We start from the raw sequence: 26,854 nt of genomic DNA, 5'->3' as shown, positions 1-26,854 counted from the left end.
AACAGGCTCAAAATCATTGTGATGTCTGAATTTGGGGATTCTCCTTTTCACTCAGTTATAGGGTTGCAAATATCCAAATAAACCCTGGAGAGGAAAGAGTTGAGAGGGCTTTTTAAAAATCTTTTAAATTAACCCCCCATCCAATGGTCGTAGATTTCTGACAATAGTTGAGATTTCTGCAGCTCTAGTCAATTATGCTTTCTTTCCTACAGCATAGGTAGAATAGTGAGAGATCTGTATGGAAGTTATGTAACAAAGTAATTGATCCTCTCCTCAACAGTACAATGTGTATCATTCAGTTCACCAGCATAAGAAATGGATGATCATAAATTAACTTAGGTCTGGAAAGTATTATGTCACTTGCTGTGCTGATTGGGGAACAATGGGGGTTGTAGTTCAATGCATTTAAAGAGCAGTAGGTAAGGGAAAGCTGAACCAGGGGTTTGTGTAACAACAGCTTTTATCTAAATAAGCCTAGCTTTAAATTTAAAGATAGGCTTGTCAAAGTCCCATGTAATGGATCTCTTTTCTGCTGTGGCAGCAACAGGTGGCTATGGACAGAACTTCTATTTTAAAGTTTAAGTTTCCCACAGTGCCCTGGGAATAAGAGCAATCAAATGGTAGCTTGAAGATTCAGTCCTCAAACCATGGCTGAACTTAACCCAGACATAAGCATTGGTGAGCTCTGCCAAGCAAGCAAATCTTCTGCTTTGGAGGTTGTTCAAGATATTCTCAATACCCAACTTTGGGTCTTATTAGACTTCCTGTGAGTGCTCTAAATTCAGCCTTGAAACGCCAATGAGCAAACCAGGAATGATCATCTATTCTTACTGGACTGCCTGAGAACTTCTATCGGGTTGGCTGAATGCTGGCCTGGCTTGAATTACCAGGCAATTTCTTTCACTTTTAATTACATTTCCAGAATTTTTGAATGAGAAATCTTGATCCTTAATCAAGCTGTGATGAGCAGTGCTAGACGAGGGAAGCAATGTAGCTTGCTATGGCTTGAATTCTCCTCACATTGCTTGCTGCCTACCCAGATATAATCATCTCACCTGTGCCACAGAGAAGGGTCCAAAATGCAAGGCTTCCTCTGAAGAAGGCCAGTAACGTTCACACTTTTTCTGATTTATTTTTTTTTTTAGAGGGAAAAAAAAGGGGTTAGCTAAAATTCCGACAATACTTTCCCCATCAAGCCACAAGCCTGGAGGGAAGCAGAAGGAAGCTTTCCTGCTTCCCGATGTCATTCCTCAGTTACTAGCTCTCACCTTGCCCATTTCTACTTCCCGGCAAGCCATGACAATCACCTGCAGAAAGAGAGATATTGTGAAACATGTTGAGGAAGGCAGGAGAACTCTCTGATTGGAAGGATCCCTTCTGGAGCAATTCTCAGAGGTGATCAGATGATATTGGGTTTAAGGAAACAACACAAGTTTTTATCTTGCCATTATCTCAGTGAAAAACATATCAGAAACATTGGCACCAAATCAGCCATGCTCTCTTTGGCAATTCTCTACATTATAAGCATTATGGGCTTCTCAGAATACCTCAATTCCCTTTTCCTTTTTTTCCTACCCTGTGCTATTGACTATGCAAACTGTGGATGACTATAATGGTATCTATTGTTTCTTAATGGTTTTATTTATATTAGCAGCAACCTCCCCCGCCACGTCTTCCATTTTTACCAGGAACCTGAGGGCAAATTATAACTTAGGGAATCCCATTGTCCTTTAAGATTCTGCCTTGAGTTCAGTCACTGCAATCCAGTGCTACAACTTACCTTCACTTTGTACTGCCAAATCATACGCCAGAAATCAAGCACTGTATGGGCCAGAGGCCCCTGAGTAGCAATGTAGCATCTCTTGTTGTCCACACCCTGTGAGGAGGACAAAATGGAAGTCATCGGCTGCCCTTTTGATTTATTTTTTCAAAAACTCGCTTTCGTCCTTTATCTGGGTCATTTAATTACTACTGTGCAAATAGAGCCACAATGTCCATTCAAGCAAAAAATATGACATTGAATTGATTTCTTAAAAGTGCTTTACTTCTGAAGAAGTAGAGTCCTTGTATAGATACGGTTGAAGCATTTCACAGGGGATGCAAATGTGTAACCATGTTTTCAAAATGATATCAGGCGCTTTCCTGGACTGTATAAAGAACCATTGACATTTTCTAGTGCAGTAGTTCTCATACTGGGTGGTAGTTGAGTGTATTAGCATACCACAAAAATGCTGCCAGTGTATCTTGAAAAATAAAAGCATAGAAACAAGACTAAAATATCTTTGGAAGATGCGCATGTAGTATCTCTGCATGATATTGTGCTAGTCTTGCCTCTTCGTATTTGTCTCATTGAGATATGGGTATGAATACCTTCCACAGTAAAGCAGCCATCATTAGAATGATTATGTCAACCTTGCAACGGACCTGACCAAAGCCATTTCCCTCATTCCTGGTTGCCACAAGATGGGGGGAGGGGAAATGGGAAGTTTTCTAATAAACAGGTTTTTGTCCCATGGGAACCAAGGTCATTTCTGTTTCCCTCAGTTAGTGAGGATGATCCTAGTGTTAGAAAAGCCACCTGGATGTATTATTGGGAAACATAGTTGATTGCATAGTCAGTCGGGTGGGAACTGTAACTTTGTATTACTGTTGCTTTTAGGAGAGGATTTTAGTCTTAGTTTCACTTTTGACCATGCCAATATTTTGTATCCAATAAACATGTTCTTAAAGGAAAACTCAAGCCTCGGTGTTCTGTTCTAATTGGTCTCATCTATTGGAACCATGACATTAAACCAAGACTAAAATCCCCTCCCCAAAGCAACAATAATAGCTTCCCTGACTGACCCCCTGTTCTAGGCTCTTTCTAAGCAGGGGCTCCTTGGTTCTTGCACCAACACTGCTGAAGATGCTCTCCACAAATACATTTTATAGGCTGCAATATGTAAGACCAACTTGTGCTTTCAGTTTTAATCTTGAATGGTGAGATACCAGTTGCTCGACTCTGAGAAGTTTTGCTTTAGGGATCTGCTATTTAATGGCTGTAGAATATCTGTTACCTGAATGAAACTGGCATTGATGTAATCTGTTTGGCATTCTTCTGCTAGTAAATTCACCAGAACTCTGGTTTGGTCATCTGTAAGAGAAACACAATTAGAACTTAATATCATGGAGAACAGACAGGGACCAGGAGAGCAGTGGAGAAAAGGGAATAGATGGGAATAGATGGGAAGGATGGCTTCCTTCCTAAGATTTAAAACATTAGATCAGTTATGTTAATCTTCCATGAACCAGGCTCCTACCAATGCGTAGATGTCAACTACCAGAATACCCAAGTCATATGGTTAATACTGAGAATTTGGGGAGTTGGTCCATGCACCCAGAAAACACTCAAGTTGGAGCAAGCTACGTTATATTAATTGACACCTTGCATTTTCAGTGTAATTAAATGCACAGCTATCGGCATCTGTGATTATGTGTGTGCACGGAAGTCATGAAACATGCACCAAGACAATATGACATAAGCTCCACTCTTATATACTTGATTCCTAGCAGTGGACCTAACTATGAAAGTTGCATCTATCATTTTTCCTCTAATGTGGAAACCTATATTGTGGAAGTCTCTCTCCCTCCCCCCCCCCAAAAGTCACTATGATGGCCACTACTGAGTAATTTAAGCCATTCCTTTTTTAATGAAACAATATGTTAAAATGGGTAGAGGTTGTAACACACAGTTGTGGCATCAAGAATGTTCCTGTGACAGCTGCTTCTCAGGCCAATGTGATATAGTAGTTCAGAGATAGCACTTGGACTGGAGAGCTATGGATGTTCATTAGTAACTTTGGGCCAGCCCTCTCTCTCATTCCTAATTATGTCACAGAGTTGTTATTGTGGGTGAAATCGTAAGTAGGAAATGCTGTGTACGTCACCTTGAATGAAACACTAGTCTAGATAGTGTTTCTCAATCTTGGCAACTTTAAGATGTGTGGACTTCAGCTCCCAGAATTCCCTAGCCAGCATGCTCCCAAAATTCTGAGGAGTTGAAGTCCACCCATCTTAAAGTTGTCAATTTGCCACTGCTGTAGAGGAAAGCCAACTTATATGAATTTCCAAATAACTAATTCAATAAATAACAATTCTGATGAATTCTATGCTTGATTTCTTGATGGGCTAATATATATATATGTTTTCTTTCTTTAGGTACATACTATTTTTTTGAAAGAGATATCAGGTCCCAAGTATTTCAAGTAAAATAGCAGAGTTGCGATGGGAAATGCAAAAATGTTAGCGAGAGACAATATTTATTTTTTGGTAGGGTGGAGCATTTATAACCATTGCTTATTGGCAAACCTTCTTTTGTGTCCCCCCCCCCATGTTTTCAGTAGATTTTTAGATAATCATGCTACAGCTGATTATAGAGCTACAAAACTCCTGGTTGATGAACCTGAGACTTCTTTTGCCATCCTAAAATGGACCTCAAATCTGCAGCTGCAAAATCGGAGAAGAGAACACTAGGTCCTTCTTTTCTTGGAGAAGAGCAGCTGTGTGTCAGTCAAACTGTCCCTGAGATGGAGTACTTCAAACTGAAGAATAGGGTAGCCCAGCTAGAGTGATTGCTCAAAACGACAGACTGGTCCTCCAGGCTACGAATGCAAAGTGTCCTTGGGAAGGGAGCTTTCCATTCTTGTTAACTCACAGGGTAGGATGTCTTTGTAACGGTTCTTCTTGATATTCTCCTTGTTGCACCCAGCCTCAGCTGAAATGGCCTGCTGTTGCCGAAATGCTAGCGTTCGGGCCTTGATTTCCTGGCAAGAGAGATTAATTTTCATTTTATTTATTTCAGATCATTCTGTTCTGCTTTATAAACTTAATATCTAGCTTCCAAGGTGGCAAAAATAGAATGCTGAAAGACCACACACATGTGTGTGTGCGTGCGCGCGCGCGCGCACACACACACACACACACACACACACCTGGAGAGTGTAGTGGTTGATGCAGGAGACCGGGGTTCAAATCCTGGCTGGTACCTACCTTACCATTAGGGGCCCTTGGGCAAATGCCCCTGAAGCTTCATTGCATACCTCAAAATATGAGACTGACACAAACTAGGAGAGTCATTGCAGCTCAGACATCACCTAGATTTAATAAGGTCCTCAACAGTTATTGGAGAATGAAGACAATCTGATGATATGTGGGCTACTAGAACAAACCCATACATGGATGAGACAAGAAGACCTGGAACTGATGGAAACCTGAAAGGGCACACTCAATGGTCCAGTAGATCTTTTTCTGCCGTATGGTTTTTTATGTTTCTGTAAGTAGGGCAGTCATACTCACTTCAAACTGGAATGACATCTTACTTTATTTAACATATTTTTTCTGCATTAAAGGGGGAACATTTTTGTGAAACATCCAACGAAGTGCTTTCCTCCATCTTACCATGGCTCAAATATGTCCTAGCAGCATCTTTTTGTGCTGTATCTTTAGGAGAAAATGTGTAATTTGGGGATAGTATTCCTTGTACCTATTTATCTCTTCTACAATTTACAAGAAGTTTCTCTAAAGGAATATCAATTATCTGATAGCCTAGGATTCATGTCATACACTAAGTCAAACCCAAAGTAGATATTAAATTTTGAAGGGGAAATTATATTTTATTTTCATTAGAATTTTCCTTCTACCTTATGTACAAATATTCTTTATTTTGATGGAAGTTAATAATTAAGTTGCTTAGCCGTCCACTTTCATTTGTTTTGAAAACAACTTATAAATTGCATTTGTGGATGTACTGTATTATAACTGTGCTATAATACCTCAGACAGCCACTAGATTAGCAAAGCAATATAGAAAAGTGATTCATTGCTTCCATCTAGTGGTAATTCAAGATATAGATTGCCTAGCACGTGAAAAGCTTGTACATACAGTACTGTAAATACAGTATGTTTCCTCCACATAATGGGAAGGTCAGCAATGTGTACATGAAAAACTTGTTTTGCTGCCTCTTTATGCTACTAATGTTCCTAACAGGTTTATTAATATCCGCATCAGCATAATCAGCATTAGAGTTCGGCTTGTTTCGACAACATGGTGTAAACTGAGTGACCAACCAAACCATATTATCTTTTATCATATTATCATGTGAATGAGGCTATCCTCCTAACCCTAACCCTATGCTGGCTCAGGAATTCTGGGAGTTGAAGTCCACGAGTCATAAAAGAGCCCAGGTTGCCTATCCCTGCCCTAACCTATAACATGGTTTGTTTTTTTAGAATAGTATTTTACATACATAAATCTACTATGATTTGTTAACCTTTTGGCCTGTCATATGTTCTAAATTTCAACTCCCAGCAGCCTTGGGAAAGATGCGAGAGATTCTGGGATTTGTAGTTCAGAAATAATTCAAATGCCACAGATGCCTTGTCCCCTACTTCTCTGAATATATACTTGCCCTGCCTACTGCCATCCATTATCTTATACTCCATTTCAGCCAGTCCCCAAGATCATCTGGTTTGAGATATTTTGCTGCTTTAGGGTAAAATGGTGCTTCCCATTACATGTTTGGAAACTGACATGAGTAGCTTTCAGACCTTTCTTACAGGTGATGCACATTTATGGGCAAAATGCTAGTCCTGAAGGTGAAATCCTGATGGTGGGGCCTATACAACTCCAACCTCCAATGTTTCACTGCTGATTTCCATCCCTGCTGTCTGAGGTAGGTGCCTCCTTCTGCCAAATTGTCCGGCTTCTTGTTTGTTATGTCTTTCTCTGAAAAGGATATTTGGTTCCATGAGTTTACTTCAGTGCCTACTAAGCCAAAATTGTTGAGCAAGCAAAACAAGATAGATATAATGACCATGTCAGTAAAAATAAGGTATCCTTCCAGCCCAGCTAGTCTTGTGGTTGGTATCCAGAAGTGTCCATTGGGTGGGAGGGAGAGCAGGGGCAAAGGACAAAATGAATATTGCAATGCAAGCGTTGCTACTTATATAACATCTCTGTGGTGTTGTGACATAAGCAGAAATAGTGAAGCTTGCAACAGACATGTTACATCATTTTGGCATCACTGTGGCTCAGTATGCCTATAAATAGATCCAGGTACATTTCTTTGCACAATCTGGAAGTGATTTGTATTTGTAACTTCCTTCTTCTGAGATGGGTGGGGAGTTTTTGTTGTTGTTGTTGTTCTTTACTTCTAGAATAGATAACTAGCAGAAGAATAAAAGATGAGATAGGAAAGAAGGAAGATGGGGAAAGAAGAAGTTATTTTTTACTGCTAGGTAACTAGCAGAATGGAATGATGAGATAGGCAAGGAGGAAGAGGGGGAAATAGGAAGTCATCGTTACTTCCAGATAACTAGCATAATACTGTAGAATGAGATGATTCACAGTGATGGTTATGAGAATATGATTGAAGCAAAAGCTCTATACATACATTAATTTCTATATAAACAAACAATATACCAAACATTTTATTGATAATCAAAATCTTTCCCAGTCTCTGCCAGTTAAGTCCTTCTGATCAGAACAGGTCATCCTTTATTTTGGTCATTGACCAATTGAAGTCCTTCCCAGAAAGGCCACTTGCAACCTCCTATTATCATTGTTCTTGTCTCCTGGCATTTAAAACTTTACCACTTTACCCTTTTGCAGAAGTCTGTAGTATAGAACAGAGTTTCTCAGCCTTGATAATTTTAAGAAGCGCGGACTTGTCAGTTGTGAAAGACCAGGTCCATATGTGAAGGTCCAATTAAACTGACTTATTGCTAAACAATCTATTCACAGGAATCTTCTCAACTAAAAGTTAGCAACTAAAAGTTAGCAACTGCTTGGAATTAGATAAGGGTACATGGAATTCAAGAGGGATTGGACTTAGTCTGCTTGTAGGGATTCTAGGCTGATCTCTCTTTTAATTCTACTGCCAAGTTCTGCCATGCCTTCTCCTACAGCAAAGGTCCCCAACCCCCGGTCCGTGGCATGCCAGCAACCGGTCCACACAAACAAGCCAGGTTCTGCCATGTCTTCTCCTACAGCAAGGGTCCCCAACTCCCAGTTTATGGACCAGTACCAGGCCGTGGCTTGCCAGCAACCAGTCCTCACAAACAAGCAAAGCCCCATCCATGGGATGCAGGCAGCACACAAGCCCACACACTCTCCGGTCCATGGAAAAACTGTTCTCCATGGAACCGGTCCCTGGTGTCCAAAAGATTGGGGATCTCTGTCCTACAGGGCTTCAGCTCTCAGATTTCTCCAGTTAGCCATTTTAAGGTTGCAGCAGTTGAGAAACATTGGTATAGAATCAGTGAAATTCAGAGCTCCATGAACCTAAAGATATACAATAGCTTTCCAGGCCATTTCTCCAGCTGATTGTAATTGTGCAGTCAGTAGCCCAATCCTTATCAATAGTTATGAAATCTCTTGGTCTCCTATAATACTGACTATATGTTTAGAGACCAGAAAAGCTTCATTGAGCCTTGCTGGGAAGTCACGTTCTTACTTTGATATTTCCTTCTTCAGAACTGGTTGGGCCACTTAATAGTTTCTCACATCTCCACCCAAGGTTGCTCCAGGTAGGGTTTTTTAATTTTATTTTAAAGATAATGCAAACATTCCCTTGAGCCAAACTGAGACTACAGATTGGAATTAGTGGAAAGTCTGGAAATTACATTTATGATCATTGGGCAAAGTGTAACATTCAGAAATAAATCTCCCTTGTAGAACAGATTTTATGGATTCTCTGAGAAAGGGATGGGTCAGAGAACCCTTCAGATTGTAACGTTTGTAGATTTTGGGATCATAGAGTTTAAAAAATTTCCAAAGCCTGTCTGATTTACCTTACTGCCAATGAAAAATGTCATCATTAGCTTATTTCGGAGTCTACCAAAACAGCTTATATCCTTGAAAACTCTCCCTTATGTTTTATCAAAATCCTTTTCTGTGTAATTGGAATCAACTCTGCCCTCTCTAGCAAAAGGATATAAATCTTTCTCATCTACATGAAATTCTTTTAAATATTTTGAACTGGCTGCTTTATCTTTTCAAACTAAACAATACTGCTGATTAATTGCCTCAGTCGCCAAGGTCCCTTTAGGGGTCATACAAGAAAATAAGAATAGAAATATAATAAAATACGGAACAGAAATTTATGGCTGCATTGGGGGACAATAATATCATTACAAATAATCAAATGGGGTTACAAACCACTTTGCCCAATGCCTACTGGAAAAACCAAGTCTTGCTAGCTCTTCTAAAAGTTAGCAGGGTTGGTGCTAAACATATCCTGAGGATATTCCACAGGATAGAAGCAACCATAATGGATGCTCATCTTTGGAAGGCATGCTTCAAAATTCCTGCACTTGACAACTTCCAGCATATTATTGCTGTCCTATTCTAGTTGTGTTTGGCACCATCCTTAAACTGTGATCTAGATCTAGTACTCCAAGTGAAATCTGACCAAAGAGAATAATGGAGGATGGAACCATTTTTTTCTTGCAATCTAAATACTATGATGGAGTTCATCCATTGTGCTAAGCCATGATATGATTTACTAGGCTTTGGCTGAGTATATTGGTTGAATCCAACCAATTTAATATAGGTAAATTTATAGCTTGAATTGTTGTGTAAACTAGATAGGTGCGACAGTCAAGAAACAATGGCAAGCAAATGGACTTGCAAGATGGGTATAATCAGTCTACTTAAAATTTTATTATCTTTTGCTTATAATCTGTTATAGACTCTAGTTCCTTTTCATGTGGATTGCTGCTGAGCCAACCATGGCTGTCATATTTGGAGAACAGATTCTTCCTATTTAAATGCATTATTTTACAGAACTTTTTTGAAATAGCATTTTGTTAGTTTGACCCAGTTCTACAACTTGCCAAGGTGATTCTGCATTCTGCTTTTATCTTCTAAAACAAGGACAGGCATACCTTTCAAACTGGAAAATGCTGAAGCTAAATAGTGGGGAACCTCACAAAAATGGCTGCATGAGAGAATTGTATCTTCAGAAAATGGTTGCCATCACAGACAGGGCCAATCACAAAGCACCCATTTTCCAGAAGATGAACTACCTATCAAAAAGGCTTTAGTCTATGTTAGTGGGATGTTTGTGATATCCCTAGGCATTATTACAGGTACTATATGTATGCTAAAGGTGAATCCTTTGCTTCCTGTTTGCTAGCTTAAAAATTAAAATTACAGTACAATGTTTTTAAAGAAGTGAGGTAGGGAGTCTAGTGTGCAACAAGGAAATTATTTGTCCAGCATTTGCAAAAGGAACAAATACTGAAAGAAGTTTAAGTAGCATTGCAACCACAACCCTTTTCTATGTGCATTGTGGCAATAATTCTTTTGTTATTTTGATAAAAGTCTCCAGTCCTGTGGATCGCTTTGGAGCCACAACCATCACCTTACCTATCTCCATTTTAAAGTCTTTCCTTTCAGGAATTTGGTTTGGTTTTATCTTCAGGTTTCAGATTCCTTGTTCAAGTTATTATTTCATCCAAAACAATACTGAGCTCAGGTCAGAACCTGGTGGCACTCCATTTGTCTCTTCCCTGTAGACTATAGTAGAGCAGAGCAGGACCTAATATGGGTTTCATCCTCCAATTATGGGGATGAGAAAAGTTGAGTTCTCAGTGAAATCCAAAAATCTTTCCTATGATTTTAGTGTAGTCTTGCTCCTTGTATAGCACTGTTGAAAGGAATCTAAGTGGATAAAGCAGGAGGTAGCATGGGACATCTTTTGAGCAATTTTCACCCAGTGATTTTTATTTATTTTGTTTTGTCTACCTGCCTCTCTGCATTGAAATCAGTAAAAGAGAACATGCATAAATCAACCTCAGGACAGAATGGGGTTGTGGGTTTAAAATGGGGTTTTAGAAAAAACGTATAGCTTTCTATACCGTTGGAAGTCAGCACCCACCCACCCTCCTAGAGAAGGAAATATTTTGGGGGGATATTAAAAAGGACAGAATATTATATTATATATTATATTATATTTCCCCAAAGGAATAATGAAAAATCTAAGACAAAACCAGCCCCCAGAAACCAATCTCCTCTCCCTGCCCCAAGCAGTAACCAGCTCTGTAGAAATGCAGATTTGATAATCCTTTCAGAAAGTCTGGAGCCAGGAAGCTTGGAGCTGATGAGATTAGAAAGACAAAGATCCCTAAATCTACTTACCCCACCCAAACTCTAAAGACATGACATTTAGGATATAATCCCACCACCATCACAATACCAAAAGGACATGCTCAAAAGCTCAGGTTAAAGTTTATGCCACAGGAACAGGAAAGAACCTCAAATACAAAAGCCCAAGAAGGTATAAAAACCCACCACTCCCAGCACCATGTGATCAGCTTTCCCAGAGTCACATTTCTGTCTGGCTCTGCTCTTCAATAAACTACAACCTTCTTTCTAGAGCAGTCTCCATTTTATTTATTCCTGGCTTGAACTAGACCCTGATGAAGATTTTTCTTTCAACAATACAATGGGTACAAAGTCCTCCAGCTAACAGAACTGCAAGTTAGGATTGTGCTCTTGAATAGGAGTTTTCAAATAACTTCAGTCTGCAGAGCCTGTTAGTTAAAACAAAGTTCCCCAAAGCTTTGATCAAGTAGCAAAGTTCTAGCAATAAACAACTGATTATGTTTGAGGTTCCACTAAAAAATGCAGGCTGCCCGCTTAAAGATCAGGAAAGGCATTAGGGAATGAATATTTAATTCATGGGCCTGCATTATTTGCAGAATGTGTTATGAATGTGAAAACCCAAATTATACTAGTGAACTGTTGTTTATGTATTTTCCTTTGCTTTTGCGTTTCTTTCCCTACCTAAATATGCACATTGTTTGTACCTGAGAGCTTTTTCTATGACATTTTAAATTCGACTCCAGCTCCCAGGTGCTGATTTTTCTTTTAGCTTAATCAACAGATGACATCCTAGTGAAATCCCGTGCTGACTAGCCTGGATGTGCCTCTAAGACATCACATGAGTTTCCTTTGTAGTCTTTGTTCCTCTCTTTGCCCAACCAGGGCTGAGCAATGGCAGGTGAGGAAAAACAGCCCATGACTTTTATTTATATGGTATCTTGGTCTGGATAGAGAGACAGCAAAAGACATAAAGAGCATCAGGCAAAATGTCCTTTTCTTCCACCTGTATCTGGATAGCTGGTTCTGGCAGAATACAGTTATCCCTTCTGTACAAAACTGTTTCTGGGCACAGAGAGATTACAGGATGCAGAATTACAGTTTTATCAATAGCTGACAGCTTTCTGTCAAAACTATCCCACCATCAGGACTGCCTGAGATGCTTTCTTAAAACACTTTTTATTGATTTGTCCTTTCATATTTTATTCCGGTGAGTTTTCCTTATCTTTAAAGCCATGCCCATTTTTTTCCTGCTCTTATTTATTAGATTTACATCCTGCTTTTCTTTTTTTTTTTTTTTTTGAGGGGGGTGAGTTACAATTCAAGGCAATGTACTTCTCTTTGTACTTTCCCCAAAACAACAGCCCTAAGAAGTGGGCTGGGCTGAATTATAGGGATGGCCCAAAGTCATTCAGCTGGCTTCTGTGCCTCTAGTATAGGATTAGAACCTACAATCTCCTGTTTTCTAGTCCAACACTAGGCCAGTCTGGTTCTTACTGCCCATATTTGATAAGAATATATACTTTTCCAGCAAAGGTTTTAGATTTTACCTTGAAACCTTCCCCTCTGTAGATTGCTATCCTTGAATCCGGAGAAAACTGTATCTGCATGTCATTTCTTGCCTTTATTCCCAATTAGTGTGATCAATCGATTTTATTTCCAAGATGACAAAGCCGAACAGATTTGATAGATGTCGAGCTCCCATTGGACAGATTAAGAAGAAAAATCTCATTTTCTATCCTGGAACAGCTAAGAATGACATTTAATGCATTGGGGCTGAGATGAAGGCAACGCGTTGGGGCAGAAAAAGGTGTTGCCCTGGTGTGTCTGTGCCATAATCACGTGCAAGAGCAGAAATTTTCTAAGACAAAGGGCTCTTTTGTGTTGATTAAATCCTGCAAAAAGGCATGGCCCCTGATAGCTGAAAGATTTTGTATATTCCTTCCAGGAGGGACTTTTTTAAAAAGAGAAACCGGAATGATAGTAAGTACTACTCTGGTCTCATTTCTATTCTACCCTGCTTGTCTGCCTGTGTAACAATAAAATGATGAGTACTGTCCTTGTGTCAAAAGGGTCCCCCCCCCTCAGTTTTAGATAAAAATAAATAGCTCAAATATACATGAGACTCAATGTGCTAGTATCTGGTAATAAGTTAGTCACTGATCTGGAAGAAAAATATTTACCCTGGAAGTGAATCTATACAATACGTTAATAGCATATTTTTTTCAAGGCAAATAAGAATCTTTTTCTTAAGCAAGTTTGAACCCCATTTTAGAAATCAACCATTCTTTGTTTATAACCTCTATGGAAGCCAACTGCGCATCCCTTTGGTGCAAAGAGACACCGATGGTTCATGGTTTTTATTGTTTTATTACTTTTTAGTGGTCTAAGCTGCCCAGAGTTTTACAGAAATGGGCAAGCTTTACAATTAATAAAGAAACAAAAGGGGATATTGCAGACATCATTTGAACTAATTTTTCTGTGCTTTCCAGACATCTTGGACTAATACTCCTACATTCTCAACCTGAAAGTGGATGAAAGCTGGATTTAAACCATTGATAAACCCTTACAGAAATTGGCTCCATTTCGCTTGTTCTCTGGGCTTTTACTGGCCATTCACAGGACAACATGACCAGTGTTTAAAAAGGCTCGTATGTATTCCAAGGGCTCTTTGGGAAGTCTTCAGGAAGAGAATTGGGTTATATAACAATGAGGAGGAGTGGATGTCTTGGAGTACAGTCACTGTGAGTAGCCTCATGTGGCCAGAGAGTGCAGGCTCAAACATGCTGCAGCTTGTAGAGATCTCAGTAGCTAGCAGGGAAACTGGGCTGCCAGGATGTCACTTTCAGTCTCTCAGTGGAATAGGAAGCCTAACTGACCATATTCAGGAACCTGGACTTAAAAAAGGATCTGTATATCAAAGCATGTCTTTATTTATTTATTTGTTAAAGCTGTATATTGCTGTGTTCTCAGTTTACAGATAATCCAAACATATAACTCAAACATGTAATAACATATAACCCAAACGTTCATTATATTCTCTGTGGAATATTAGTTCAGAGGCTTTTGTGCCCTATTATGCCAGTTTGATGTAGTGGTTAAGGTGCTGGCTAAGAAACCAGAAGACTCTGAGTTCTAATCTTGCCTTAGGCATGAAAGCCAGCTGGATGACTTTGGGCCAGTCACTCTCTCTCAGCCAACTCATCTCACAGAGCGGTAGTTGTAGAGAAAATAAGAGGAGGAGAAATACTAAGTATGCTTGCTGCCTTGAGTGACTTAGAAAGTAATAATTAACGTAGCATAAAAATCTAATCAATAAATAAAAATAAAATTTCAATACATATGGTCTCTGCTTCCTCCGCCCCTGAGCTAAAAGGGAAATAGAAATGCGCACACAGACATATTTCTGTTTCACAATCTAGTTTATGTGTGTATGTGTGTGTAAATGCATTGAAAGCCAGTAAGGATATATGTTCGTTTCCTTTTTCTGTTTAAATCAGCAGGCCGTTTGATTGGACCTATTAGCCTTGAAGTCAACATTTCTCGTATGTGAACCAGGTTGGCACAATCTACCCTGACATAGCACCTTGTAGAGGCATTTGACTACAACTCCCAGAATTCTGAGCCAGCAAAGAAAGAAGTACGTCCCAAATCTTCCATTATTTATTATTATTAAGTGGATTTGGACCAGGGAATATGAGGGAGGGGGAAAGGAATATTACTTTTTCCCTTCGTGTATAATTTCACGCTGTTAGTATCACTTTATATTTTGCACATTTCTCTTTACTTACTTTTTCCAAGCTAACGTTGCAATCTGTCCTTTTTGAAATGCTACTCTAGCCCTTTCATAATTTTAGTTGCTCTTTTCTGCACCTTCTCCAGTTCTACAATCCTAAAATTGTACATTAAATGGGAATAGTCATTTTTATTATTAATTCTTCTTTCAATAGTGACTACCAAAATGCTTTACTATGGTAGCCAGTGTGTTTATATGACGAAGTAAGGAGGAGCTGAACATTCCTAAATGTTACATACAGTCCAGATGCAAAATAAGCCCATTGAATCTGAAGCACCTCTCCTCCATCTGCTTCCTACCAGGATGTGATTACATTATGCACAGCAACCCTTTCCCAAATGATTTAATTCAAGACTATGTTTGCAAATGTACTCATTTTTTTAATCCGGTACATGCTGTGTGTCTGCTGACCAAGCAGGTTGAATGACTTCTTAAATCTTAATTTAAATGAAATGTATCCATGTTATCAGTTAGGGCACGGGTGTCAAACTCGCCGCATCACATGACGTGTCGTGACGTATCACAACTTTTTTTGCATTGCTGGAGCTGGGGTAGGCTAGGCCTCCGCATGATGCAACCAGCCCACGGGCCGACAGTTTGACACCCCTGAGTTAGGGCTTTCTTTGTGAACCCCTTATAATAGCACTTTTTTTATTTCAGTTCAAAATAAATCTTTGAGGTATGTAGAAATATAATATTATCAACTCGTCATAGGGCTGGCAATCAGAATGGGTATTAAATACTCCATTTGTAAAGGGTATTTTGAACTTGCAAGATGGCTCAGTAAGGACCTCTTACACAGAATGGAAAACTATCTCTATTTCTTAAAATGTAGCTGGAACTGCAAGGACCAAAATATGACTCATAAAACATAGAGGGTTCCTGCATGTGGCCCTTTATGGTCAAATGTAGCTGGCTGTATTTTCCCATCTCTCTAAGCGAGCCAGGCAATGTAATGAGCCTTTCCAGTCAGTTAACCCATAAAGTGACCAATTTCAGCATATCTTGGCACATGATGTGCGGTAGCCAATTGGGACACTGGAGGGCTTAGAAAGATTCACAATTTCATTTGTCCAGCTGAGCATGGAAAAGTCCTGTTGGCTTTGTGTGCCAGAAACTTACAGTCTCAAAGAAAAATCTGTATTCAGATTTACAGAGTATAATCTCTTCATTTTGCACAGCTATTGATTTCTAACAACTTGTCCGTCACAATCCTAAAGAAAGCATTCTATTTGGGGGGGATCGCAGAGAAAGGAGATACAATCCAGGGCATCCCTTTTGAACTTTTCTCCAAGAAACCTGAAGAGATTCCACAAATATTCCACAAATTCCATTAGAAGAGAATATTTGTAGCTCAGGGTTGAAATGTGGGGTCCTTGATGCTCACTGAGCTTGGTTGTTTCATTACCAAATTCGGTAGCATCAGTTAGATAGCACTGATGATGTTACCTAGTTTGATAATGAAATGTCTGTAAGAAAAGAATCAAGCTCAGAGACCACCAAGGACCCCACACATATATGATTCCATAGCCCCTCCCTCTGAATCATTCAATTCTCATTTTTTTGGAATTGGGAATTATTAGGTGCTCTTTGGATAGGAATTTGAAGCAGAAATGCAAAGTCCTGCTCAACAGTGCAGCCGGGGTACGTTTACTACATTTTAAAGTAAGTGGTTACATATAACATATAGCGAGGAAGAGGTTTCAGTCATAATGTCCTGAGTCCAAAGCGAGGGCATCAGTGGCTGAGAACAAATGTAAAATTGCTGGTTTCAAGCATCCCCTTTTTAGTGCCTGTGCCTGCGATATGGAGTTAAATCAGTCCTCCAGCTTTAAAGTGACAGAACTTTGAATCAAACACTTCATCAATTTGTTATTCTGCAAACTGGCTGGCAACTTCTACTGTAGCATTAGTAAGACTGTAAGATTATTTGCAGAAGGTTTAAGAGTCAAATGGGCTTCAGGATAGTACCACAGTTTGCATCTGTAAAGTCTTTTGACAAAGCAGGAGTCAAAGCAATACATTATAATTCAGCATTATCTTGCAAAAGACAGGGAGGAATAGAAAGCTGCCTTGCGTTCTACAGAATTGATGGCAGAAATGACTGAACTGAAATAAATGAATGAATAAATTAACTATTAATATCCTGGTTCACAGTTTACTATGTGCTCATATAAATTTCACTCTAGAGTAGTATTTGTTAAAGTGTGGTCCACAAACTACTGGGGGTCCCCCAAGACCCTTTCAGAGGTCCATAAAATTAAAAATTATTTGCCATATATTGAAGACATTTGCAAATATTTAAAACAATGCCGCTCTTCTGATTATTTTTTTATTTAAAAGAGTATAGGATTTTTCAGGGAATGTATTTACCAACATTTATTTATGTTAGTATCTAATGGGCTTAATATTGTTATTTTTACATAATTCAGTAAATATTCTATGAATGCACTGACTTTCATTTTTAATACAGTAAATATCAATAAATGTAACCCATACAAACCAAATCTCTTTTTGGATCCCCCATAATTTTTAAAAAGTGAGAAGAGTTCCTGCAACAAAATGTTTAAGAAACACTGCTCTAGAGTATGTCCACCCGTTCCTCACTGAATACATTGTAATTTAAGAGAAATTCCTACCACATTTGATTGTTGGTTTTTGGGCAAATGAGATATTGCTTTCTTCTAACGCCATAAAAAAAAACCCCTCTTAGCAACTGCTCTCCTTGATAGAATACTTTTCCTGGCCTGGTTACTTTGCAGTGTTTAAAAGAGATACAGGCGAACATAGCCCAGTTGCTAAACAGTGAAACACATACATTGCCTCTCTCCAACAGCTACAATAGACTGGTTTTCTCTCTTAGCATTTATCACCTGGCCACTTAACCTCAAGAATAATTATTGACCAGTTGTAGAGGGATTATCTTCGCTTTTCCCCTAGCGAAGTTGGCAAAAAGACCCGTCAGTCTTCGCAAGATATCAGGCTAGGGTTCATACAAGAGCACATCAGCCCTTCAATACGATAAAGCATGCACTGATACGCGAGCGAAATGATATTTTTCAGCAGGCCAATTCCACAGAAGCATTAACCAAGTCAGTGGCATACCACCACCATCCTGTTTTCTTTCCTATGTATAGAAAAAAGGCATACATACATTTTGTGTATCAGGCAAAAATTCAACAGGTGCACCTTTCTTGGAATAGAAGCACAGAGCCAGGAACAGCTGTTGAATTTCTATTTGCTGGGTATCTATTCAAAGTACCCAAAAACTGGGAGAAAGAGAGGCAAGACCGAACAAATAGCTTTGCTGCTGCTTTGCTCCTAGCAAAGACAAATCTTTGACTGTAGAAAAAAAGGTACTAATAGGGACAGCACAGTGAAGTTACTTCAGAGCTTCCCCAAGGCCCCAGTCTTCATTTCCAGAGAAATAGTTCTTACTCACCTGGAATTCCTCAGCCAGCTGCCCTTTCTCCTGCCCAGCCTTAGCTTCCACCTGGGCTAGAAAGCCCTTTAGGTACTCTTTACAACGACTCATCCCTCTTCTCAAGAAGAAGGATCGAGAGCAACGTTGGAGCTGAAGGTTCTGAAATGCTAAGAGGAAGTTGACATCCTTGCACCACGCCTCCAGATTGTGGCTAGTGGGATGGGCCCAGCAGACCTGCCTGGCTCTCTGCCTGCTCTCTGGAAAGGGATGGTAGCTTTCCAGCACGCTGTGAACAGGGTGTAAACGTTCAGAAGAACCTGAGAAGCACAGCTCAACCAACACTGTTCTTTGTACTATCTCAGGCTTTACAGCACAGATATCTGCTGTTGTAGTAGCATCCTTAATTGTCAGTTTCCCATGTCGTATCTGGGGGAGATTGTGCCCCCTAACAAGTTCCTTAGTGTGCACATAAATACCTCACCCTGACTAATTTATTTATTTTTTTAAATTAAAAATTAATGGGAAACCAGCATGCTTCAAAGAAAAGCATCAGCTTGAAGTCTACCCTGTTTTTCCAACCATGCCTCTTGACTTTACTAGCATTCTTAGAAAATAAAAATGCTGTGTGGCCGAAATCCTCCTTAGTAGTCATTTTATATGCATTTCTACAACATGCTCTCAAAATTACATATATATCACCTGTTTCCCTCTATTTGGTATTTCAAGTTTTGCTAGCACCTTGAGATGCTGAATGAGTAGAAAAGCAGGACCTCAATCAATCAAATAAATAAATGAACTTGTCCGAGAAACTGCTTAACCTGTTAGAACTGCTCTCAGCTGCAACGATAGTGTACATCCATACCATAATTTGTGTCTCATGGCATTTTTTCCATGTTACATTTGCATCACTAGTTCTAACCTATGTGTGTTTCTTGTAAATACTGTAGAAAGTTTATCTTCACAATAGAGGGACACCATTATATAAACGTTGACATCATTTTATTATATTCTTCTCCTGTGTATAGTCTCTCTTACGGTAAAAAGGCATAAGAATTGGTTATTGTTCTATTGCTGCAGTAACAACATAAATTATGTACTCTTAAAACACATTTCCGTGGACTAATTCAGCAGGTAGATGAAATAACCAAGTCCAGGAAATAAAAAAAAATCATTGTGGCAATGCAAATGATGTATTTTGTATAATTTACATTATTTGCATAATAACATCATCGCAGGAATATCGCTAGAATTTGGTCTACTGAACCAGGAAAAGTCTGTTAAGTTGAAATCAAGAAAACTGAGGACTCACTGTATATGGAATTCCTAAGCTTGTTTTTTTCCCCATTTTAATTCCATTTCTTGGTTCTAATCCTCGTGGGTTTCCAATGGACATGGTTTCTCACAACAGAGGATTTAAATGCTTTATTTTAAGCAGTCACATTGCATTTTCATTTTGATTTTCCTCATTCACAAGTTCCCATTACAAGAACACATTGTGCCAACTTCGCTCAGTTGGGTGAGGGCCTTGAGAAAGAAGTGTGAAGCAATGTGGTTTTGGAATCTGAAGTGAAATTGAAAATGTAACAGAGCAAAAAAAAAAAAAAAGAAGTAGCTCAAGAAATACCATGATGGTCAGTTATTAAAGGAAGAGGGGGTGTAATGAGGTTAGCTTATGATATTCGCAACAGAAAGCTCCTGACAATTAAAAAAACAAAAAAGGCCAGGAAAAGGGATGACATGTAGTATCCCTCCAGGCCCATTATAGCAAGTTCTTAATTCTTCAAAGAGGATAGACCCAAGAATGGCAATGCATTAGCCTACAAGGATGCATATATACTAGATTTATATCTAGTAAGTAAAGTATTCAAGGCAGCTAGTAGTGACTAAAATAGGAATGCAAAATGGACAGGTAAAAGCATACATAAAATTTAGTACCTACTTTAATGAACAATCCTGGCAAAAGTGATGGGTTTTTGGTTTGTTTGTTCTTCTAAAGGTAGACCAAATGGGAGCTAATGATAATTGTCAAGGGAATACATTCAACAACTTTTCCCATAGCTAGTATGCTGTAGTGGTTAAGGTGTTGGATTAAGTGCAATGAGACCGAGGTTCTAATCCTTCCTCACCCTGGGTGACTTTGGATTAGTCACTCAGTGGTGAAAAAAGTAAGGTTCTACATTTAGGCAAGAAAAACCAAATGTACAGGTATAGTATAGGGCAGGGCTTTCAACCAGAGGTACGGGTACCACCTGTGGTACATTGGCACCTGGCAGGTGGTACACGACCATCCTAGAAAAGTGGTAGCGGGGGAGGGGAATGAGAGCGCCGCTGGGTGGGCAGGCAGGTGTCTTGCTCAGCTGTGCCTTGGGGGGCGCTTTTTTCAAAGGCATTGTAACTTTGAACAGTCACTAAGTGAACTGTTGTAAGTCGAGGACTACCTGTACTTTATCATTTTTTTTCTTTTTGGGGGGGGTCATCGTGTTTTTGACCCCTTGCTAGGCGACTGGTGGTACTCGGATATTGCCATATCCTAAAAGTGGTACAATGGGTGAAAAGGTTGAAAAGCCCTGGTATAGGGGGTACCTTGCTCAATAGTAGTAACTGTGAGACAGATCTCGGAGTCCTAGTGGACAATCACTTAAATATGAGCCAGCAGTGTGCTGCAGCTGCCAAAAAGGCCAACATAGTGCTAGGCTGCATTAACAGAGGGATAGAATCAAGATCACGTGAAATATTAATACCACTTTACAATGCCTTGGTAAGGCCACACTTGGAATACTGCATCCAGTTTTGGTCACCACGATGTAAAAAAGATGTTGAGACTCTAGAAAGAGTACAGAGAAGAGTAACAAAGATGATTAGGGGACTGGAGGCTAAAACATATAAGGAATGGCTGCTGGAATTGGGTATGTCTAGTTTAATGAAGAGAAGGACGAGGGGGGACATGATAGCAGTGTTTCAATATCTCAGGGGCTGCCACAAAGAAGAGGGAATCAAGCTATTTTCCAAGGCGCCTGAAGGCAGGACGAGAAGCAACGGATGGAAACTAATCAAGGAGAGAAGCAACCTGAACTAAGGAGAAACTTCCTGACAATTAGAACAATTAACCAGTGGAACAACCTGTCTCCAGAAGCGATGAATGCTCCAACACTGGAAGTTTTTAAGAAGAGACTGGACAGCATTTGTCTGAAATGGTATAGGGTTTCCTGCCTGAGCAGGGGGTTGGACTAGATGACCTCCAAGATCCCTTCCAACTTTATTATTATTATTATTATTATGGATCATCGCACAGTCAGCCAGATGTTCAGACTGGATTTGGCATTTTGTCTACCTATCGAGTCCTTACCCAGGACCTGGGATAGGCAGATGTGGATGTTTGATGGTATTACAGATATCGTCGCAGGATGGAAGCAGTTCCTAATAAGGCCTGCCTTTTGCAATTGACTAATAGCGAATTTGTCAATGCCAATGGTGTTCAAGTGGTGCTCCAGTTGTTTTGGGATTGCACCCAAGGAGCCTATGACTATTGGTACTACCCTTGCTTGCTTTTGCCACAGTCTTTCTATTTCTATTTGTAGGTTTTGTATTTTGTTATCTTCTCCAGTTCTTTCTCGTCTATTCTGCTGTCTCCAGGCACTGCCACGTCCACTATCCAGACTTTTTTGTCTTTCTTATCGACAATTGTTAAGTTTAATTTTATCATTTTCTATGACTTTCTCTGTTTTATGATCCCACCAGTTTTTGCTTACAGGCAAATGATATTTTTTGATTATTATTTTTTTTTTTTTTATTGAAATTTTTCAAAAATTTTACAAATAAACATCCCCCCCCCAAACCACCCCACCCTCCCCCCCCGACTTCCCAGAACTGAATATAGGATTATTTAACAAATTTTAAAAAATAACGTTTACAATTTATAAGATAATTAACAAAAATAATAAAGATCATAATAATAATATATATAATAATATGTATAATAATAATATGCATAACATAAGCTTTAAAATGAATAATATGTACTAAGAAAGAGAGAAAAAAAAGGAAAAAGAAAAGAGAGAGAGAGAGAAAAAAGAAAAAAGTAGACGAAAAATAAAACATATATATATTTGATTATTATTATTATTGCTACTATTACTACTACTACTACTACTACTACTACTATTACTACTACTACTACTACTACTACTACTACTACTACTACTACTACTACTACTACTACCACTCCTCTCTCAGCTCAACCTATTTTACAGGGGTGCCATTGCTAGTGGAGACAAGAGGTGGGAATACTAGGTATGCTGCCTTGAGGCCTTAATGGAAAGTCAGGATATGGTGTACATCTAATTAATTAATGAATTAATTACAAGAGCCTCTCCTGCAAATCTTCATAGGCTACTAAACAGGAGGCTTTTTCGGATAGCACGGCTCTAAATCACTTAGCTTTTAAAAATTAATATTAACACCTGAAATTGTGCCAGTGCAGAGCTTTCAGAAGAGGAGTTATATGATCTACAATTTAGCAGTCCAGCTGCCTCATTTTGCATCAGTTGCAATTTATAGATGGTAAGAGTAATCCCGTGTAATGTGCATTGTAATAGTCAAAATGGCAGACTTTGGACATCATTTTATTGATCAAATTTATATGCCGCTCATCTCATACTGTGAGGTGACATACACACTGCATGTTTGAAAAGCAGCTAAAGTCCTGCAAATGAACGCTTTCTTGCTTAACCGCATTGACCTCCCAAAGACAAGAAGAGAATGACCACGTACGAACATCTTCAAACTGAACCTTTTTATAGTTATAATCTACTATAAAAAGGTTCAGTTTGAAGATGTTCGTACGTGGTCATTCTCTTCTTGTCTTTGGGAGGGCAATGCGGTTAAGCAAGAAAGCGTTCATTTGCAGGACTTTAGCCGCTTTTCAAACATGCAGTGTTTGAATGGGCCTCATTTGGTCTTGGTTTCACCCTCTTGATTGAGCTCAGTAGGGGTGAGGGGTGGTTTGTTCAGGCAGAGAAGTTCAGTTAAAAAATTATTATTAAAAATTGTGGTTTCTATTTTTAAAATATAAGATCAGGCCTATGTCTTAAATGGTGCCATTAAAATAACCCATCCAGAATTTTGGTTGATACAGGGATCTTGAAGCTTCTCTAGCTCAGTAGACCAGCTGCCCTCTAGTAAAGCTATCTCACTCCTAATCTTAGAGCAGTGGTGGCGAACCTATGGCATGTGTGCCAGAGGCAGCACTCCGAGCCCTCTCTGTGGGCACGCACGCCGTTGCCCCAGCAGAGTTCATCAGAGTAGTGAGCATGAGGTGTTTGGAAGCGACAGGGCAGGAAGTGAGCAAGCAAGCAGTGTTGGCCCCCTGAGGATGCCCCAAAGATGGCGAGGGACTGGTCCTTGCCACCCTGGTCCTGGCCCACCCACCCCACCCACGCCCATCCAGTCTGCCATGACCACCGCAGCTGTGAGCACCGCAGCCATGCCCACCAGTGGGCCATGCCCCCCTGCTCCCCCTGAGAGCACCACAATGCTGATGCGGCCCTGGCACTTTGCAATAAATAAGTGGGTTTGGGGTTGCCATTTGGGCACTCAATCTCTAAAAGGTTCGCCAACACTGTCTTAGAGGTTTCCAGCCTAAGCAAGTAGGAAGCAAGACGTGGCACGTTTCTGAAAGAAAGTTAAAAGAAGAAAGTTTCTGAAAGAAAGTTAAAAGGTGCTTTAACAACTCATGTCTATTATACAACGGCCAGAAAAAAGGTTGAACATGTCTATGGATTATAAATATTCATGTAAATTCTTTTTCCTTCTTTTTGCATACAGTAAAATGTATTATATAAAATTCACTCATTGTATTGCAGCTGCCTGAGTGACTGTATGCTCCAATTATGCCTAAGGCGGAGATGCAATGGCATTACCATTCTTTAGCAAGATTGGAAAGAGGAATCACAATCACATCGAGATGCAAGAGTAATCACTACCCATCCTGTAAAGTTGGACCCCTAGGAGAATTGTGTGTTTCTGCATGAGTAAGATCTATTAGACTCTGAAACTTAATATTTAATAAAATATCATTCAAGGCATTTTATTTTCTTCTTCCTCCAAAAACCCATGTAGCTTTCCTTCTTTACAATAGCGCTATGAGAAAAATTGGGCTGAGAGAGACAGAGAAAACTATCCTAAGATAATCGAGTGAATTTCATAGATCTAATTAGAATCTTTGGCATATAAAACATTGATCCAGAATGTCATTTGCTCATTTTGCATAAGCACAGTGAATCATGGTTTGATAAACCGTTAAGGAGAAACTTCCTGACAGTGAGGACAATTAACCAGTGGAACAGCCTGCCTCCAGAAATTGTGGGCGCTCCATCACTGGAGATTTTTAAGAAGAGGCTAGACCAGTGGTTCTCAACCTGTGGGTCGGGACCCCATTTGGGGTCGAACGACCATTTCATGGGGGTCGCCAAACAACGCAGTCCGCCATTTTTTCCCCTTTTCTTTAGCTGTGCTACTCCCTTTTATTTTATTGGCTTTTGAAAGCCAATAGAATAGACTCTCTTGAATAGAGTCTAATTCTATTGGCTTTCAAAAGCCAATAGGAATTGTCCAGTCTGTCTCTGCCCTGCTGAGCCCGCCAAAAGTTCCATTCTGCAAATGGTGCTGCATCAGTTGAGTAGTCCTCGACTTATGACCGGTTGAGTAGTCCTCGACTTACGACTGGTTGGGGGTCGTGGCATTAAAAAGGTTGAGAACCACTGGGTTAGACAGTCACTTGTCTGAGATGGTATAGGTTCTCCTGCTTAAGCGGAGGGCTGGACTAGAAGATCTCCAAGGTCCCTTCCAGCTGTATTCTAGTCTATTCTAAACTATATTTAAACAAATCTTGGCTTAACATAATATAATCCCATAATCCCATTTTCTCCATGCTGGGGTGTTCTAAATGGTTTGGACCATAGCTATCGGTGTCATAATAAACTATGTTAACTGCATGTGATGGGAGCTGTAGACCAACACATTAAGAGAGAACACAGTTGCAGAAAGCTCCTCTGCACACTTTATTATATGGATACAGAAAAATCAGAAAATCAGGTTCGATAGAGCCAAAAGTTACAAATATGTCTTGAACTCTTTCCTCCTACTCACCAAAAGCTATGACAGACAGTATTGAATTACTTTAAAATTGTGTATATTAAACATCTCTCAGAGTTGTAATGGAACTGGGTGACTTTTAAATTTTGTTAAAGAAATAAATAGAATGTAATCTTTCAAATAGAAACCTTATTATTCCTTTTAATTTTAGAACATTGGCAATCTATTGAATTTTGCAAGAAATCTCCTTCTACTATACCTTTTAATTTTTATTTGCCAAACAGTAACTGTATGAATCTGTAGGAGGAATATATTTATTTACTAGATTTTGCTATCTTGGGGGTTGGAAAATATGATCCATTTTTTCTAGTATTTAATCATGGGTCACTGACTGTATATGGAAAGTCCCTTCCAAATGGAAGAATGCAAAGCCAATAAGGCAGACTTGTAGTAGTTCTAATTTTCCGCACATCCTTTTCAAAGTGAGAATTACTGAGATTTAAGCTAAGATTACCAGATCTGGACAGCAAATATCTGGAGGGCCACATGATGGCATCAAAGAATAAGACTTTTTCGGTCCCTCTTTGCTACAGACTGAATTTTTGCAGCCCAGATCTACATAAGTTCAAGTCCTCATTCTCCTTAGTCTTAGGTTTGCGAAAACTATGACGAATCCGTGGCTGTAGTTTGTTGATGTAAGGTGACCAACCGTCCTCCTTTAGGGAGGACAGTCCTCCTTTTATAAGTTCTGTCCTCCCTCAAAAAGTGTCCTCCTTCATGTCCTCCTTTTCGATATTTGAAGACTAATCTGCAGGGCTTTTTTTTTTCCCCTCATAGAACGCTCAGAACGGCGTTCCGGCACCTTTTTCTGATGTTTTTTTTTTCCAACTTTTGCATAAGCTGTGCTACTCCCACTATTGGCTTTCGAATGCCAACAGGAATTGCTGCTGAGCGCGCCAAAACACCCGGCTGGCAAACTTTGCACATGCAAGTTGTCTGTATTATTGTTGCAATGAATAAAATGTTTCTTTTATTTACGATATTTTTTTCTTCAATTTATTTGTGTCCTCCTTTTCATTGTAAAAAAGTTGGTCACCTTAGTTGATGCTGTCATGTGTTTCCTTGGTTGTTGTTACTTCTTCTTACCTAAACAAGGTGTAGAGAAAGAAGGCACAAATTGGCTTCTGGAATTCTTTCCACTCCATTGACCAGCAGAGGCCATATAGTTTTGTGCTTTTATGCACTAGGAAAGAAGAGGCAAGATGCACGTGCTCTGCTGTGGGTCATGCGACTAGATGAGGAGAGGGTGGGGGTCTTAGAATGGAGTTGTGACCAATGTTCCAAGTCATGCAGCCTAATTGGGCCCATTTTCTTCCTCCAAACCAAATTTGGCTCCATTC

The 26,854-nt window shown here is 39.5% G+C and overlaps 1 protein-coding gene across 1 annotated transcript in view; it reads right to left on the bottom strand.

Annotated features, from left to right (window-relative positions):
- PTPN18 (protein tyrosine phosphatase non-receptor type 18) overlaps window positions 1-19,755 on the bottom strand; it is a 41,592-nt gene extending 21,837 nt beyond the window's left edge. Inside the window, exons 1-7 of the mRNA XM_039320387.1 lie at window positions 19,672-19,755; window positions 18,381-18,788; window positions 4,694-4,802; window positions 3,057-3,133; window positions 1,781-1,876; window positions 1,269-1,307; window positions 1,056-1,124 (exon numbers count right to left, since the gene is read on the bottom strand). Of these exons, the coding sequence (XP_039176321.1) occupies window positions 1,056-1,124; window positions 1,269-1,307; window positions 1,781-1,876; window positions 3,057-3,133; window positions 4,694-4,802; window positions 18,381-18,788; window positions 19,672-19,755 (882 nt within the window). The remainder of the gene's footprint in view (window positions 1-1,055; window positions 1,125-1,268; window positions 1,308-1,780; window positions 1,877-3,056; window positions 3,134-4,693; window positions 4,803-18,380; window positions 18,789-19,671) is intronic.
- Between the last annotated feature and the right edge of the window lie 7,099 nt (window positions 19,756-26,854).

This window comes from Crotalus tigris, unplaced genomic scaffold (assembly GCF_016545835.1).
Source record: "Crotalus tigris isolate CLP2741 ecotype Arizona unplaced genomic scaffold, ASM1654583v1 scf7180000023637.1517150, whole genome shotgun sequence".
In the NCBI taxonomy this organism is placed as follows: domain Eukaryota; kingdom Metazoa; phylum Chordata; class Lepidosauria; order Squamata; family Viperidae; genus Crotalus; species Crotalus tigris.
The sequence above is the reverse complement of the archived record's forward strand: the minus strand, read 5'-3'. Positions and strand labels throughout refer to the sequence as shown.